The 18,941-nt window shown below is 38.7% G+C and overlaps 3 protein-coding genes and 1 long non-coding RNA gene across 4 annotated transcripts; 2 read left to right on the forward strand and 2 right to left on the reverse strand.

Annotated features, from left to right (window-relative positions):
* Window positions 1-254: 254 nt before the first annotated feature.
* On the forward strand, window positions 255-3,513 carry LOC103321841 (Phototropic-responsive NPH3 family protein). Its single transcript, XM_008223684.3, has 4 exons — window positions 255-911; window positions 1,015-1,084; window positions 1,211-2,476; window positions 2,839-3,513. Exons 1-4 carry the CDS (start codon window positions 853-855, stop codon window positions 3,337-3,339), a joined length of 1,896 nt encoding a protein of 631 aa, XP_008221906.2. The 5' UTR covers window positions 255-852; the 3' UTR covers window positions 3,340-3,513.
* A 1,697-nt stretch (window positions 3,514-5,210) lies between these two features.
* Window positions 5,211-5,916, reverse strand: LOC103321842 (uncharacterized). The gene has a single exon (XM_008223686.3). The coding sequence runs from the start codon at window positions 5,712-5,714 to the stop codon at window positions 5,481-5,483; it is 234 nt and encodes a 77-aa protein (XP_008221908.1). The 5' UTR covers window positions 5,715-5,916; the 3' UTR covers window positions 5,211-5,480.
* Window positions 5,917-11,663: 5,747 nt separating this feature from the next.
* On the forward strand, window positions 11,664-12,859 carry LOC148919841 (uncharacterized). The gene is made up of 2 exons (XR_016123669.1): window positions 11,664-11,955; window positions 12,171-12,859. It is a non-coding gene; the product is annotated as an uncharacterized LOC148919841 (long non-coding RNA).
* A 2,430-nt stretch (window positions 12,860-15,289) lies between these two features.
* LOC103321916 (uncharacterized) lies at window positions 15,290-16,953 on the reverse strand. The gene has a single exon (XM_089046583.1). It carries the CDS (start codon window positions 16,846-16,848, stop codon window positions 15,574-15,576), a length of 1,275 nt encoding a protein of 424 aa, XP_088902709.1. The 5' UTR covers window positions 16,849-16,953; the 3' UTR covers window positions 15,290-15,573.
* Window positions 16,954-18,941: the final 1,988 nt, after the last annotated feature.

The following is an 18,941-nucleotide window of genomic DNA, read 5'->3' on the forward strand; positions in this document are numbered from 1 at the left end:
AGGTTTTTCTTTTCTTTTTTTAAATAAAAAGTGTAAACACATTTTCTCTTTAGCTTTTCAATTATTGTAATATTCCCTTTTAGAAATTAATAATGGGAAATGAGGACACATACGATACTGCGTATAAAATAGTGTTTGACAAAAATAATCAGAGAAGGAGAGGAGGGGTCTTACTGCTTGCAATAAAAAAATGCAGTGGCAATCATGAGAGAGAAGGGCACAAGTGGGCTCGAGAGAAGCACGTGGGAGTTTCCTTTTGATTTGCACGCTGGCAATGGCATGGCCATGCTAGAGAGAGAGAGAGAGAGAGAGAGAGAGAGAGAGAGAGAGAGGACTTAAACCATATTTTTCATTCAAGTTATTACAAAAACCCAAAGTTCACAATTTTACAATCTTTCAGGGCTAAGTTTTTGTTGAATGATTTTTTTTGTTTGAACACAATTTGATTGTGTCTACTAGTTTTAGAGCAGCTGTAGTTGCAGTGACTTTAATTCTTTGTTTGCATGTCCAAGTCACATGGGGTATAGAATTTGACTGATAGGACCTGAGCTTTGGTGTGTTTGATCCTCTTGAGTTTTTGTCATTTTGACGACTTCTGATGATTATATATATACATAAATAAAACTCATTTAGTATCACACCCACAACAGCAAGAGCTCTTGGTTTTCCCTTGTTCTTGGATATCCTCTCTCCTCATCCAGGAAAATTATTCCATTTTTGCTTGCTGCTGGAAGAAGAAGCTTGTGTGCCTCCTGGTGTTTTATGCATCAAGAAGTTGGGGATATATAATTCAATTATGTTAATGAGCTTCTGATGTGCACATAAGAAGCAAATAAGGAGAAAGAATCAATCATGAAGTTTATGAAACTTGGATCTCGGCCAGATACTTTCTACACTACTGAGGCCGTAAGGTAAGAGCACATATCTGATTGAACATGAAGTTACTTTTTAGATATGCCTGTATTCATTGATGAAGGTACTGACAGATTTTTCTATTTTTCCTGCTGAATTCAGGTCAGTCTCCTCTGAAGTTTCAAGTGATCTTATAATTCAAGTGAAGGGAAGCAGATATTTGCTTCACAAGGTAAACTTAATGAACTTCTCCCAAATTTTGATTATGGGATATGTTCAAGTTGATATATGATGCAATTCAATTGAATGGTGCATATGAGTTTTTCTTTAAATTGATTCATTTTCACATGGCACGCAGTTTCCTCTTTTGTCCAAGTGTTTGCGGCTGCAGAGGCTGTGCTCTGAATATCAAGAAGCTTCACAACACCAAATAATCCAGCTCCATGATTTTCCCAGTGGGGTTGAGGCATTTGAGCTCTGTGCAAAATTCTGCTATGGCATCACAATCACCCTCAGTGCCTACAACATTGTAGCTTCTCGATGCGCCGCGGAGTACTTACAGATGACTGAGGATGTTGAGAAGGGCAACCTTATTTATAAGCTTGAGGTTTTCTTCAACTCTTGCATCCTCCAAGGGTGGAGAGACTCAATTGCCACTCTGCAAAGCACAAAGGCTTTTCCTTTGTGGTCAGAGGACCTTGGAATCACAAGCAGATGCATTGAGGCAATTGCTTCCAAAGTCCTAACACACCCTTCAAAGGTTAGCTTGTCGCATAGTTACTCCAGGAGGGGTAGAGATGACATGTCCTGCAATGGTGCAGAGAGCCTGAGGCATAATAAGCCTGCAAACAGAGGATGGTGGGCTGAAGACATAGCAGAATTGGGCATAGACCTCTATTGGAGAACCATGATAGCTATTAAATCTGGTGGGAAAATGCCGTCTCATCTGATTGGAGATGCATTGAAAATCTATGCAGCTAAATGGTTGCCCAACATTTCAAAAAATGGATGTGACCATAAACAAGCAGCATCTGATTCAGATTCAGACTCTGCCAATGATTTAACTTCAAAGCATAGGTTGATCTTGGAATCAATTGTAAGCTTAGTTCCAGTGGAGAAAGGTGCTGCATCTACTAGTTTTCTGCTTAAACTCTTGAAGGCAGCCAATATTCTTAATGCTTCTTCCTCTTCAAAAATGGAATTGGCTAGAAGAGTTGGACTTCAATTAGAGGATGCAACCGTCAGTGACTTGATAATACCCTCTGTGTCATATGAAACCGACACTCGATATGATGTAGACATAGTTATGACCATTTTGGAGCAGTTCTTGTTGCAGGGGCAGAGCCCCCCAACTAGCCCTCCAAGGTCCAAGCTTGGTTTTGAAAGGAGAAGGTCTCGGTCAGCAGAGAACATTGATTTTGAGTTTCAGGAGAGTCGAAGATCATCTTCAGCAGCACATAGCTCAAAGCTGAAGGTGGCAAAGCTTATGGATGTGTATCTTCAGGAAATTGGCAGGGATGTCAATTTGTCTCTGTCAAAGTTCATTGCAATTGCTGAGGCAATACCAGAGTTTGCAAGGCTTGACCACGATGATCTCTACAGGGCAATTGACATTTATCTCAAGGTAATAAGAACAAAATTCTGGTTTTCAAATTTACCATAGTTCATGTTTTTTTTTTTGTATTTAGATTTCTGAGTATATTTCAGCTGTCACATTTCAGAATGTGGGTCACCGTTATCAGCAGATGACCAACTCTCTTGACCTTAAAATCTTGTCAAGTTCACAACTGGTTACCAATTGGGATTAGGTGGTCCACATTTTGAATGACATAATCTTAATTTTTCTTTATTAAATCTCTGTGCATGCTCTAATTTGGAACAGGTTGTGATGAAGATTTAGAAATTAGTGAATTATAGAATATGCCAACTACTCTTGTTGATGTTGAGCAATGTATATTAATTAAAGTCGTTATGCCTAAATATCAGGCACATCCAGACCTCAACAAGAGTGAAAGGAAAAGGCTGTGTCGAATTCTAGACTGCAAAAAGCTCTCAATGGAGGCCTGCATGCATGCTGCACAAAATGAGCTACTCCCACTAAGGGTAGTGGTCCAAGTTCTGTTCTTTGAGCAAGCTCGAGCTGCCATGGCTGGTGGCAAAGTGACCGAGCTGCCTAGCAACATAAGGGCACTTCTAGCCACACATAACATTGACCCATCAAGGCCTCCAGCCCCTTTAAGCACCTCTAGCCTTATGCCAGCAGATGACCAATGGAGTGTCTCAGGCCTCAAGTCTCCCAGGTCCAAGATGTCTACTTTACGAATGAAGCTCGCCGAAGATGATGATTTGGATGAAAATGATTTGAACCCAGATGGAATTGGGAGAAGTTCAAAGCTCAAAGCTCTTTGCTTGCTTCCTGCAAGACCCAAAAGAATGTTCAGTAAGTTGTGGTCCACCAACAGAAGTACAACCAGTGAAAAGAATTGAGTGGTTTTTGTTTAATTTGATCCACTTGGGTTTGGTTAATCCAACGAGTAACATATTATACTACGCTTTTTTCCCTCATTCCTTGTAACTCACTAGGAACCAAAATTAAGAATCCCCAATGTGCATTAATGTTCATGTAATCTTTTTATAATAAGAAAGAAGATTTTCAGGACATGATCAAGTGCAAAATCCTTTAGCCTCTAGGTGAATCTCTATTAGTTGTAGATGACCATTGTGGGACCAGATTTGTGTTCTTTGTCCACAAATCTGCAATACCTGTCCTTGTCTCCTTGCTGCACCTCCTTGGATCCTCACCTGCTAATCAAATTTTATTCTTGGGAGTTCATGTACCTGACATATTGCACTGCTGTAGTATTGGAATTTCTGTACATTTTTTTTTTTTCCTTTGAACCAATTATTCATCTGGCAAATTAAATTAATCTGGATAGTAGAAGATTATGTTTTTTTTCTTCCTTTTTTTCATTTGCAAAGAGAAACCTTTTGGAAAGTTAGGACAATATGCTATAAAACAACCCACTATGACAGGATTTAAAGCAAAGAAGTCAAAAAACCAACAAGAAGAGACAAAAACTTGTTACCTAGATGAAAAGTCTTAGGTACAACAATTATACCCCATTATCAGGCCGACACGTTATACAAACATAATTATAAACCCACCTCAAATCACCAGCTGCTTGCTTTTGCATTTCTCAAACTGAAGATGACATTAAACTACCTGGTACTGTGTTACATGGACTTAACCATAATGCATGTAAAACCCCAAACCGAAAGACTTTTGGCACCTAGCAAAAGGCTAAGGACTTGCCTCCCACCATGTCATTTTGTGAGGAAATAGCGGCTCCCCAGCTACCTATTCATTTGACTGGTGAATCAATCATCAGTAACCCAAGCGAGAGAGAGAGAGAGAGAGAGAGAGAGAGAGAGAACTTGGTGAAGACCGAATTAAAGAAAAGAAATATTGGCTTGCTTGCTTTTGTTGTTTTTACATAATTGCGTCTGCAACTTAATTGACTTCCTATTGCAGAAACAATTATGAAGTGATATGTCGGTAGGTGACTTTGATTCTTGTGTTGAAATTTGTGTCATCCAAAAATGATTAGCGGCAACATGAATGGCTTTGCTATTGTTGGAAATACTGCCTGCTTGCCTAGGCAGGCATACACATGTATCATTGAGATCAAACTTTGCATGCTGAAACAGACATCCAACTGTTTGGGGAAATTAGTAGAGACTACAGAAGTAGACTCAAATATTATTTTTTTTCATGGTTTATGTGTAGCATTGGATCTGGTGCTGCATAATTGTGGTGATGATGTTTGCTCTGGCCTTTTGACATCATTGTGGTCTTCATGATCATCATTGTTTCCCCCACCCAGTCTCCAGAATTGTTTGGAAGCAACTGCTTCTTGTTATTCTGTTTCAATTTTATTTGTAACCATCATTCAGATATTCTGGTTATTCCATGTGCCCATTATCCAACTCCAGTTAAAAGTTCTCCTCTGGGATGTCCATCTTGATGAAAAAAATTTGATAATACATTATAGCAATTATAAATTGCATAGAAAAATGTTTTAACACACACAGATGCAAGTATTTAAATGAGACGCATACCATTTGTGGGCAACATGAACTATTTATTGGTTTGATTCCAACTGAACAAGGTAAAAAAAATTTCAGATGTCTTCATTCAAATTATGGTTTTGTAGGGCTATGGCGCCTTGAAGATGCTGCTTGAAATAGACTAAGTTGGCTCTGTTTCAGCCAGATTTAGTGCAGTATGAAACACTTCCATATTATTACTGATGCTAGCGTAGTTGTTGCAGAAATCACAGAACCAGTAAGCAAAAGGCTTGTCGAAATCAATAATTTTTTATAAATTATAAGACACTTGATAAAACGCCATGCTTTAATTCTCTAAATACAAAAACAATGGTTACAAAGAGCAGAATAAAAGGAGAAGGTGAAAACTCCAAACTTCAGCAAAGAGCCATAATAAATACATATATGTATAATATATATATATATATATAAGCAACAATTCGCACTTATTTTTCTTTAGAAATTACTGAGCTTTGGTTGTACATAGCAGCAGCAGCAGTAGCAGTGGTAGTATTTAGTATTTAGCCTGCCTTAGACGCTGGGCCACGACAGTCCATGCTTTTAGTGCGCTGGAGGCTCGGGGCACGGTGCAGCCTGCACCTGAATGAGCCTGCATGCGTGGTGGGGGAGCAGAGGCAATTGTTCTTCGTCATGCTCAGCTGTCGTGAGAGCCCGGCACACACGTACTTCTCAGTCTCATCTGCTGGAATCTCCACCTTTATGTCCTTCTTGCTTACTTGTTCATCACTCTCCATTGCAATCTAAACTCAACACCTTAATATAATATATGGGGATGATGAGAAGGAGCAGATTCAGAAGAACAAGCAAAGCAAAAAATTGTTCAAACACTTCCTTTTAAGATAGATAGAAAGAAAGAGAGACGAGATAATTTAAAGATAACAAAAGATGATGGGTAAATTTAAAACATTGATGGGCAGGGCATGCAATTTCTTTATTGTCTGTTTCTTTTTCTTTTTCTTTTTCTATCAATCTCTCTCTCTCTCTCTCTCTCTCTCTCTCTCTCACGGGTGTGATAATCAAATCCATTAACGTCCCACCCAACTACATCTCCATCACTTTTTGATAATGCTCCAACCACTTACTTGTAAAAACCCGTCATGGTCATCATCATCATCCATAAGATAGAGAGCATTATAGCTTTCATTTCCCTTCTGTATATATCTCTTCCGCTCTCTTTCTTTTTTTTTTCTTTTTTTTTTAATGTGCAATTGCATTGAATCATGAGACATGGTACCCTATCAAACACATCTTTATAGGGTACCCCACAAATTTATCATGCTCTACATTCTCAAGGGTACATGTCTTTTTCTGCTTTGAAAAGAGAAAAAGATAAGGAAGGTACTGGTCTCTCACAATCTAAAGAATATATATATATATATATATATATATATGTATATGAAACCAGTAGAAGCAATCAAATTCTTATTATCAACTCTCCCAATTAGGTTGTACATGCACATGAATGCCAAGCTTTGGCACCTAAAAAGAAAAAAAAAAGTAGAGGGTTCACAGAAATACTCTGATCCTACAAGTTGAAACAACAGAAAGTCCTCAATACCACATGTTAGAAAATTAAAGACAGAATCTTTAATGGATACTGGCATACCTCAGTTTCTTCTCAATTCTTGGTTGGATTGTCATCAACATATAGCGAAGATGCAAAAACGTTGGGGATCAATTTTCTTTTAATGCTTCAGATTTTTCCAAAATGAACTAATTTTTTATCCCATATAATCTGGGCACATTGCCATTTGTCTGACTCTGGTAGCCCACGCTCAACCAAAGATTAATTTGGGCCACTCTTCTAAGAACCTTCATTACCGGGGCTTTCTGAACTCAAGAAAGGCCTAGCTCCATGCTGGGCTCAACAAAGCCAGGTTTAATTTTCTCCATTTAAGGGATACTGGGCTTCTAAAAACGAGCTTACCAATATCAAAAAAAATCCAATGTTAAGGTTTTAGTTTGCAGTCCCAGTGAAGTGCATGGCCTTGACTAACTTTGACTCACGACTCCTCCAAACCTTATAATAAGTTCGGGCCAAGGCCCAGCCTACTATATCATCATCTTAAGTAGGAGCCGAACCAATAGGGAAGACATCAAACCAATCGATGCAAACCCAAAGATAAATTGTAGGGCTAGCATTTTAGATCACAAAACTGAAAAATCACAAATACTAACAGGATTTGACCCAAATTCCATTTTAGAATCCGCGTTGAACCCTGTGCTTATCCAACATCTGTCAGGTGCCGAGCACACTTGATCAAATTGCCCTTTAAATTAAAACTCAAAAATTCTTTTAAGGTTTGACTTCAATCGAAAAATCGGCAGAATCTCTCCTGTAAATTTCTAGTTTCCCAATAATTTATACCTGTACAACATGCATTTCTTATATCCACAAGCGTTCAACATGCACAATGTTAGAGCACACACAATCCAAAAGCAAATCTGTGTGGCCTCAGGCCTTACAGAAATCATAGGGCAATATCAAAGCCTACTTATTGATTTAATTTACAAAAATAGTACGGTTACAGAAGGATATCCTACATAATGGAAGTGGATGAGTGGTAGGTGATGAATGCCCGGTGGTGGTACTCCGATACTTGATTACTGCCTGGGGGCCCAAAACATTAAAAGCGTGAGTCGACAAAAGAAAGTTTTGCAAAATATAATATCAACATACTAACCCCACTGTTAAAAACTATTTGAAAATTCATTTAATCCATGTTCTATATAAGTACAAAAATCAAGCATGCATATTTATATTCATATAACCGTTCATACATTCAACCAATTCATCAAAATCATTTGAAAGCATTGAAAAATAATAATTCCTTTCCACCATGGTGTAGCCTTCATAAATCCGTCAATTCCATGATTTTTCTATTTATTTCCCACATTATACAGTTAATTTCAATTGTCACATAAGCGACACCTCCTTGCAGAACTCGGAAACACAAAGTTAACTCGAGTCGCATTCCTCATAGAACTCAGGAGACACTTGGTCAACCTGAGTCGCATTCCTCGCTCCTCACGGTCCGAGTATCCCTAGGACTCGTGGGGCAACTGTAAACACGTGCTGACTCAACCGAAGACAACTATGATATCTGTGAACATCATTATAGCCGAATGCAACAGTTTATTCGAAGGTAACATTTTGGGTACTTATGGTGGTTCAAAAACCTTTCCTGGAAAATTATAATACTATTTCTCACTCAATCCTTAAATCCTGTTACCATTTCATTTTCTACTTTCCAAGCCATTCACATTTATTCATAAACAAAATTTAATAAAAACATTTGAATTCAAACTGTATGTTTGGAAAGCAAAACAATAAATAATTCATTCATGATCAATTAATAAAATTTTAACTACATAAAATTCATTTATAAAACAAACATCCACTCATTATGCGTCCGAGCTCGCCTGACCTTTTGAGGGTCCCTTATGCGGGTTTGGTGGAGCCCGAGTACCTATTTAAGCAATTAAAATATTTAATTAATAAAATAACTCAATCATAAATATTTAATCAAAACCCTGACCCCCGACCTTAAAATACATGTGCTAACTTAAGAAAGTTTCAAGGCCCATTTTCAACAGTTCTAACAGTTTGAATGGTCTGATAAGACCCGAGATTAAATATATGATTAAATTCTTATATTGGTCAACTCAGTCCCCTGTGGGGTCCATGACCTCCGATTGATAATCTGACAGTTCTTATAGGTTCATAAAAATCCAATTAACATATCCTATGAGTTTCGTCAAAATCCGATGGTCCGAACATATTAAACCCTGATAACGCCTAATATGCGTAAATTCGTTTAAGCGTTAAACGATAACCAAATTCTAATCCGAGCATGTCGTGGTGCTCGACACGACATGGGAAACATTTTAGGACCAAATGGGCCACCCAACCTCGGCCCACGCGCTATCACAAGTGCCGGCAGCGTGTGGGTGGCTTGAGAAATTTCCGGCGACTAAAATTTCTCAAATCACCTAACAATATCTATACCTACTGATCATGGCAACTAGGGGAGCAACTTTTATAACTAGGCCGACCTCCAATTTGGTCGGGAAGTGGCCGAAAAATGCTGCCAAAGTCGGACAAAATCTAGGTTTCTAATCGAACACTCATGGCTCCAAATCGATCCAAACCAACTATCAAAACAGCTAGAACAGGAAAAATGGATAAAGAAGCATACCTTTCTCGTTGGATTTCGTTGCCGAAATCTCTTGAAACATGGACGAAAAAGCCATGATTTTTCCTCTCATTCCAGTCGCTTCACAGCTAGAAATCAAGTCTGGAAATTTAGTGGGTCGTGTAGAGGAGGTGGAAGGAGCGTTTTGCAAATTACGGCGTCGAGTTTGGTGGCCAAACGACACCGAAATCGCCGTCAAAAGCGGCGGTGTCCTCGCCTGAGAGAGAGAGAGAGACAGAGAGACAGAGAGACAAATTTTTTAAAACCCAACTTCAACAAATTTACGATTGTGTCATTGCACTTCCGTTGACCATAACTTCTTCATTCAAACTCTAATTTGAGCTCACATCATGTCTAAACTCGTATTGACGTGCCCGACACAATAGTTCGGCTCAATTTCCCAAACAAAAAGTTAATTTTGAAGAAATTGTCTTTTACTTGAATAATTTAAGAATTGAATATTAATTTAGGAACGGGATATCACAAATACCAACTGAGGTTTTACAGCATCTAAACCAACCGCAATATGCGGTTCCGCCTATCCAAATAATGCAATTTACTGCAAACTGCAATATAATATAATTAATTATTAAAATAAATACTTATATTACATTAACTAACATAGACTAGGACTTCATAATTTCGATGAATCTTTCTTTCTTCTCTCTTCTCTCTTATTATTTTTCTTTTTATTCTCTCTCTCTCTCTCTCTCTCTCTCTCTCTCTCTCTATGGGACTCACCTAGGCTTTGAATAATGTATTATTAATGAAGTGTATTCTCTGCCAATCTCTTGAAGTTCCCTATATTTTTTTTAATCTCAACCTTGAAGAAATATCATTTGAATATTTAGTGAATTATTATAACTCAATTAGATAATTAAACGTTTATTTAGTAGGAACCTGGATTTCACTTAGTTTTGCAAACTCATAGGTTGTGTTGGTAATTTTGTTAGATTGTTAATATTTCAGCAGTATTTTGAAGTATGAGCAAACTTTTTTTTTCTGTTGATAGAAAGTTCTGTAATGTTATGTTTCACGGTTTCATTGAAAAGTCGGTGTGCAACAACAAAATGAATAGTGGCACGATTTTGCTTCCTATAATAGTCTTAATGAATATCCTCCATATTGGTTAAAATCATCAACATTAGAAAGGCAAAGACCGCGGGAGGCTTTGGTTGAATGGTAGTTCCCCAAAAGCTTTCAATGAAGATGTAGCTAACGTCCTTTATTAAAGGAGTCATTCGGAGCTCAAAGAAAGGGTTATATTGATAACTACTAGTAAAGAAAGGGTTATATTGATAAATACTTGCTAGTACTTATAGCCTATGAACAGAGCAAGTCACTGTTCATGCACCAGATAAGCCCTACCGTCTACATGCACTCCTACTAAATACTGGTCCATCTTCTATTGATCTCAATTATTAACCATACTTAAGTGTTTAATTAAGCCCCTAGTTGAGGGGTAAGGCTCTTCCAATTATGCTTTAGTAGTGAGGTATCCCACGCATGTAGGCCTAGGACAAATCAATAAGCTCTCATTGTACTTACGTGTCAGTTATGCCTTAATTAATATAGCTCAATTCTTATTTTCATTTCAAACATGTGTGTATATATCTACGCACACATGCATCTCATAATTTCATATTTGACCCAGCAACCGATACAAAATTTCCAAGCTAACTTTTCAACTAAAGTACTTGTTGGATCTCTGGAACACTATTATGCACGTGAAGTATATTTGGCAATATTATTATATTATATTTGAATTATTCTAACTTGAGATCTCTTTCAACATTAAAGAACAAGAATGACCGCTGCCATTAGAGCATCTCCAGCGCTCTTCGGGCCAGGGGGGAAAGGCTGCCCGACGCAGCCCGAGTTGAGTCAGCAGGGCGGAGCCCGGTGGCGGGTCCCACGAGCGAGAAGCCCAAGGGCAAGTCTTGCCGGCCGGCTCGAGTTAGTGGCGTCGGCGTCGCCGACGCCAAAGTCAAATTTTTACGTTGGCGCGTGTAATTCACGCGCCAACGGTAAAAATTTGATTATCGTCGGCGACGCCAACGTCGACCAACGACAGCGGGCGGGTGCCACGTGGCGCGCCGGGACTCTCCGATTGAATTTTTCCAGGACATCCGACGGTCCTCGTTTTTGGCTAAAAAATTGCAAAAAAAATCGAAAAAAATCGAAAAAAATCTGAATTTTTTTTTAAAAAATACCCAAAAATTCTGTATTTTTTCTCTATAAATACCTAACCATTGTATTTACTTTCCACACTAAAATCTTCATACAATTTCTTCTCCATCCCATATTTTTTACTCTTTACTCACATTATTCACTTTCCACACCAATTCTTCATACAAACTTTTCTCCTTCCAATTTTTTTGTTCATCTCCACTCACATTTTTCACTTCCACACCAATTCTCCATACAAACTCTTCTCCTTCAAATATTTTTTACTCTCTTTCTACTACTTTCCATTTGTATAAAAAAACAAATGGCATCTTCTATTGAAGTCGGAGGCTCGTGGTCAACGAATGAAGATATTGCGTTGTGTCAATCTTGGGTGAACATTAGTCATGACCCTATCACGGGTAATGAGATGAAGTTTCATCACATGTGGAGCAAAATTCATGGAGAATTTTGTCAAAGATCGGGTTCTATTCGGACCGAAATGGCGTTGTCTAGTAGATGGAAACTTCTTAATAAAGAGTTAGGGAAATGGAGAAATGCCTTGACAAAAGCAAAGGCGAACATTCAAAGCGGTCAAAATTTAACCGATGAGGTAAAATATTTATAATTGCCATTTTAATCAATTCAATGTCACTTTTTTTTCATATTCTATTTGTTTTTCTTGCATAATTTCTTTTTTCTTGGTGCACCTTTAATTTGTCTATATTTTCTTGCATAATCAATTTTATTTTTGCATTTCAAAATAGTTTATATTTTCTTGCATAATAATTTTTGTTTCTTGCACTTCCAATTATTTATTTTTAATAGATGGTACAAGCACAAATGTGGTTCGGTGCCATGGGGCAAGGCAAAAAAAGTTTCGTGCATTTCCAATGTTGGGAAATTGTGAAGGATTGTTCGAGATTCAAAATTATTCCCACCGGTCCGCCGGTTGTGATGAATGAGACGCCACTCCACGATTCAACATCAACCGATTCTCCATTGGACTCCCCAATGGAAACGGAGTCACCATTTGTGCCACGTCCGCCAAGACCTATTGGGAGAAAGGCGGCAAAGGCCAAGAGAGGGGCCACTTCGACCAATGATTGTGTACAATTATTGGAGCATATAGCTAAGAGCGCCTCACTAAGAATGGAGAGAGACTTGAAAAGAGATGAAATGGACAAGGCACGAGAGGAAGCATTTGTTCTCCAACAACAAATGGCACAAGAAAAAGACATAGAGGATAGAGAGATTAAAATCATGGCTATGGATACGAGCCATATGTCTCCCGAAACAAAGGCTTATTGGAAGCAACGAAGAAGAGATGTCATGAGGAAAAAACTTTTCAATGACGACGGACCTAGCAATACGGATTGGTTAAATGATGAAAACCATTAGGAAGCAATTGAAACACCTTTGCCATATGTTGTATTGTTGTATTGTTGTATTATCCTTTAAGTTGTTGTATTGTTGTATTATCCTTTAAGTTGTTGTATTGTTGTATTATCCTTTAAGTTGTTGTATTGTTGTATTTTCCTTTCATTTGTTGTATTGTTCCCTTATCCTTTAATTTGTTGTATTGTTCCCTTTTTATTCAATCAAAAAAGCATTAAATTAAATGACTATTTATTAAAAACATTTGAGCATCAAAACAAATATTAATTCAAAAAAACCTTCATTGATTGCAAACAACACACAAAACAAACCATACATAAAAGCATAATAATAAAAAGCCTAATTCCAAAAAAAAAACCACACACAAAATGAAGCATAATTAAAAACAAGGCATAATTCCAAACAAAGCACTAATCTTGACTTCATCCATTGTGATTGCCTTTCATCTCCCACAAGTGCTCGATCAAGTCACGTTGACGTATCTCGTGAACATATGAAGATTGCATTTCTTGATACCGATCAATCATGGGGTTGTTGAATTGACCATCCCGAAGTATTGGTTCGGGCTCCAGTGGTAGTCCATTTGGTCCAATCGGCCTTTCATATATTCTTGTCAACGATGTGTTCATTGGATCGGGTTCAAACACCTCTTGAGCATCATAGTCATACTCATCCTCCACAATCATGTTGTGAAGGATGATGCAAGTCATCATAATACTCCGCAGCACCTCCTCATCTAGCATCCGAGCAGCACCTCTAATAATTGCCCAACGAGCTTGCAAGATACCGAAACACCTCTCCACGTCTTTCCTGTAACCTTCTTGAAAGGAAGCAAAGTTTCTTTCCTTCTCGGATTGGGGATTCGGAACTGTTTTCACGAATGTCGTCCACCTAGGATAAATTCCGTCGGAAAGGTAGTACGCACTAGAGTAAACGGTATTGTTGATTTGGTACGTGACTGGGGGAATGACCTCGCATACCTCATCGAACACCGGGATTGACCAAGGACATTGAGGTCATTCTGAGAACCGGCAACCCCGAAGAAGGCACAATTTTAAAAGGAATTTTCTTTGAATAATTTTTATTAAAATCTAAAATACTGAAAATTAACTACGAAACTTTAAATGCCGTTTTGGAAGGCCAAACGACCTCAAAATGCCAAAATCCATCATACATCACAGAATAGCTGTGAGTTTGACTCGTGGCGTCGTTCCCTTTCCGAAATGGTATTTTGCGTCCTAATCGGAGCTCGGACGACAAATCTGCAAATTCCCACTACGTCCTTTTTCTAACTCAAGCGATAAAATCTGACATTTGTTCTACATCAGACGTGGCACAATTTTAGAGGGTGAAAATCTTATCCGAAAATTTAATTACAAAAGATTATCAAAATTAATGGTTTAAACTATAAAAAAATTGAAAATAAAGTACAATGAATAGTAATTGTCTTAGACTTGCCCTAGACTTTGCCCTTGTGGGTGGAACCACAAATGCAAAGGCTGACACTATTCACGTGAATAGTAACAGCCCTTGCTTGCCCTTGCCCTAGACTTTGCCCTTGTGGGTGGAGATGCTCTTAGTTGGTATATCTTACTACATTAATCTAAGACTACATAAAATGACTTTATAATTATTTGCAAAAATATGAAAACATGTTAATAATTATGTAATTCTGTCAATCGTCCATAGCTCGGTGGTAAGAGTATTTGTCTCTCGAAATATACATAATTATAAGTATATCCAGTCAACTGACGAATCTAGTAAATAAATGCACTAATAATAAAACCAAAGGTATTAATTAGAGAGACTTCAATTATGAAAATATAGTCGCAATAAAATTGGATACCCCTGTCGCATCTCCTCTGGAGCAATTAGAGGATAGTGTGTGCCTGAAAGAAGTATGATCTTGTTGAGCACAAAATTTAATAACAAAAACGATACATAACCCAAGCGACATGTCAATTTATGCGTACTTAGAACATTTGAGACGGCATTATCTAGAGAGAGGAGGAGAGGGCAAAGTAAGTGCGTTAGGTGAATTGTTCCAGAAAAGGAAACAAAGTTCAAAAGGGTAGAGGACCACATATATCTTGTACAGTAAAAAACTAGATGATGCTACCTTATTCCTGTGCCATTTTAACGCAGCAAGTACTGGAAACTTGGGCAGCGGTGGTCGGGACTCGGCTCAACCCCAAAATTTCTAATCCCACCTGATGGTCGGGACTCCCTACTAGCGTTTTCACAAAACTACTATGTATGACATTTATGCCCCTCCCCTAAAATTTGCGAGAGAGCTGTTTTCTCTGTTTTTTTTTTTTGGACAAAAGCTGTTTTCTCAATACACGCGAATGCAATGCAAAATCACTCATCCCCTTCTTTTTACAATTAAAAATAGACAAGGAATGAAGATAAGAGCCGAAAAGTCCAATCATGGCTTTGCAAGATGAGATTTCCAAGGTCAACTGTAAGTTCCTAAACCCAAGTGAGCAATTATCACAGCTCAGAAAATGCATCTCATCGCTTCGCATAAATAAATTCAAAACTCAATATAAAAGCAAACATGAGCGAGCTAGAACTTGCATGACAACAAGTTCTAACATATGTATATATAATTGATAATCTAAACAAAACAAGACCAAAACCCATAGTAAATAGTTTCCATTACTCTTCTTCCTAAGAAAACAAAAACCCTAAGGTCACAGAGGAAGATACATGCAAACTCGTTAGATCCATACTTTCTTTCTAGCTATCTAGCTCTAAGCTTCAGCTACCTCATGGAACTTCAAAGCATAACTTGCATCGCCCATCACTCGAGAGATCAGTCTCTCAGGCTTCAGTTCTGGACCCTGGCCGCAAAACCACCCATGAACTCAGGGTACTGGAACATATTATTATCGACCATGGAGTAATCTTGGCCGCCAAGCTGGACGTTGATTGGCACGTGATCATTGTAAAACGGTACGGCCTGCGTCGTCTGTGATACTTGTGGTTGATAATCCATTCCAACACTGAAACTGTTTCCAAGCTGCTGTGGTTGTGGCAGCAATTCTTCGAAGTTATAGCATACACCTCCATGCTGATGAGGATGATTCTTTGTCGGCCCATCAAAGGGAGGAGCTTGATTTGAAGACACAAAAGAGGCCTGGCTGGAACTTGAAGGAATGCTGTTCATATTATGGCGACCATAGTCAGCTGGTTTTGGAGGGTCCATTGACTTCTTGGAGGTGGGTTTTGGGAAGAAGCGTTGAATGACCTCTTCTAACAACCCAGAATCAGATGGCTCCACAGCAAAGAAATCTGAATGATCGTCATGGGTGGTGGGTGTTGTGGAAGAAGTAGTAATATCCATGAGAGGAACGGACGTAGCTACAGTCATGGAAGATGATGAGCCAGTACTAGTAGAACTGAAATTAGTACTTGCTGACATGTTGGTTTCATGAGGTTGACCACAGCTGGCAGTGTTGACCAAAGCAGCTGAAGAAGAAGAGGAAGAAGAACCACTGATATTGTACGGAAACTGGTTATAAACCGGAGATGGGTTTGGTGAGGAATTGATGAAGTTTCTAAAGAACAGCATGTTCAAAGGAGAGGCAACAGCGTCGTTATTATTAGTTGTTGGGTACTGAGTAAACGGCGTTACAGACGGCCAACTCGAAGAGTGGCCAGCGCCGTAGCCGTTGCGGCTCTTCACGGACGGCTGAGACTGCTTGTGGAAGCTGAACGGAGGGAGGAGATGGTCGTTGACGGCGGTGTGAGGAGGGGAAGACGGGTAGACAAAGTTGGTCCGAGCCTTGAGCCCGCGCATGGCTCGAGCAGCGCAGTCGTAAGCGCAGGCGGCTTCCTCGGCCGTGTCGAAGGTGCCGAGCCAACGCCGCTCTTTGGACTGTGGGTCCCGGATCTCGGCCGCGTAACGACCCCACGGCCTTCGTCGTACGCCTCGGTATCTCATTGCGCCGCCGCCGGTGCCAGTGCCTGCGGCTGTCGTGGTGTCTCTCAGCGTGCGCTTGTTGGTTGGGGTAGCGGTGGTTGACTTCCTTGGTGGTTCAGAGATGGGGTCGGGTTCGGTGGAGCGGGTAAACCCATTCAGCCTTCTAAATGCCTCTTCCATTTGTTTTTTGAAGTTCTAAGGAAAAATGAAATTGGCGTGTTTGTGATGGTGGAAATTGCAGCGTGGGGTAGAGTGTTTGTTTGGGCGTATTTATAGCTGAGGAAGGAGGAGAAGTGAGGAGCTGGAAATTGACTGTTTTTCAAGTCTGATTTTTCATGCATGGAGATGGAGGCAAATTTATAGAGATGGTGCAACACAAAACTCGAAAACAAAAGGCAGGGGAGTGTTTTAATTTTCGAGTTAAATTCCAACGACTAGGATCTTCTACTGGCCCAACGGTCCCTCACTTGGAGGGCCATGATTATCTTCTCAATCTTTGTTTCTCTATTTATTTATTTTTAAGTTGGTCATTTGTCCCCTCTCTCTCCCTCTCTCTCTCTCTCTCTGTGTATTAATTAGATCTTACACTCTTTGAACAATAATGGTTAATAAATATATTGGTGCAGCTTGCTGTCTAATTCACATTGCTGTAACAAAAAGTGGAGGACACCCACTTTAATTATTCCAAAGCGTATCAAATCTACACGACAATGTTTAATTTCTTTTTGAGCAGAAACTTGAATCCAATAGTTATTGCTTATTGGAGATATAATCACATAAAAGAACCAACCACAATTTCTTTTTTCAAGGGAAATCAACAATATTTTTTTTTATACAAGCAATATTCTATTTTAGAAACGAAAAAAAAAAAAAAAGTTCACTAAGTATGTGCCAGCTCAGAGCAACTATTGGGGGAGTAATAGCCTTGGTCTATTTCCAAGAGCAATGAAGAAAAAGTTGGAAGTCAGAAAATGACTGATGGAGATGGTAAAGATTTTAATGGCATGGAGTGAACTCAACGCTCTCTTTTTCTCTCAAAAACTGTAAAACGCTAAAACAGGGAAAAGAACAAAACACCAAATGAAACTCCCATTTCTCAAAATGGAACTTCGAAAACATCTACACGTCTCCATCCAACATGCAATGAAACCATGAAAGAGCCTGGAGTTTTCGACAAGCACATAAAGTAGCTTCTGGCTTCTGCTGCTGCTTTTTGCTTTTTCGTTTATTTTTTAATCAAAATTTTTTTCTAGGGAGTTGCAGAAGAAACTCTCCTTCTCTGTCCCTTGTTGTGATTAACATTCTGAATGATTACACTGGCGGCGCTCAGAATTTGTTCCTCCCACTTTGGCTTTTGTAATATTTTATTGCTTTCATGCATGCTACCAAAAAATTTCCATCTTTGCAACTTCGATCTGGTTTTGCCTTAGTGATGGGTTTAGGGTTTGAAAACCAAAGATCAATGGGGTCACATGGAGTTGTCTGACGTAGGGTTTTCATAGGTTTTCAGCGTCTGTTGGTTGTGAGATAGAGACTAAAGTTGTTTGTAAATTGTACTAATTTGAGTCGGAAATATAAAAAAACCCACATATGCTTAATTATTTTTGTTGTACAAAGTTCTTCTTCCCAATGTAACCCTCTCTACCCTAATTCCTAAGCTTAAACCTTGGTTAATATCCTGGATCACCAAAAGAAATTATGCAAAGGAAGGACTAACCTTTGGGCACTAGACAACTCGTTTGTCACACAAAACTAAACCTCAGGACTTAGCCGCAGAACCCATTGGGCCAATTCTTACTATTTGTGCATCAGCTTTCGGGACCGTCCTCGTTGTAGCTAATTGAAGTAATTAAAACCCTAAAGAAGGAAATTAATGGCTTATTTAAAATGACAAAGTCAATTTACATTATGATTAATGCATTCGTCACAGTCACCATGTTCACTGTGAATAATAGGTAGGGGGGCTCTTCTATATGAAACTAGTTAAGAGAGCAATGATTCTCCGACGGTATGGGGAAAAAAAAAACGTGTGCCTAACCATGCACAATTTACATATTAAGTTTGTGAATAAATTATAATATGTGATCTCAACAATGCAGATTTATGCAAGTATTTATTTTTCCAGAAAGTTTATGTGAGCAAGGTCGAAATCATACCTAAAATCTAGTGATATATATTTTTTTTTTTGTACTTCTAGTTTCTACAGTTTTTCTAGAAATAAAGTATACATTAAATCATATAAATCACTCTAGTTCATAATTTCATTGACCAAT

This window comes from Prunus mume, linkage group LG2 (genome assembly GCF_029339155.1).
Source record: "Prunus mume cultivar Tortuosa linkage group LG2, ASM2933915v1, whole genome shotgun sequence".
NCBI lineage: Eukaryota > Viridiplantae > Streptophyta > Magnoliopsida > Rosales > Rosaceae > Prunus > Prunus mume.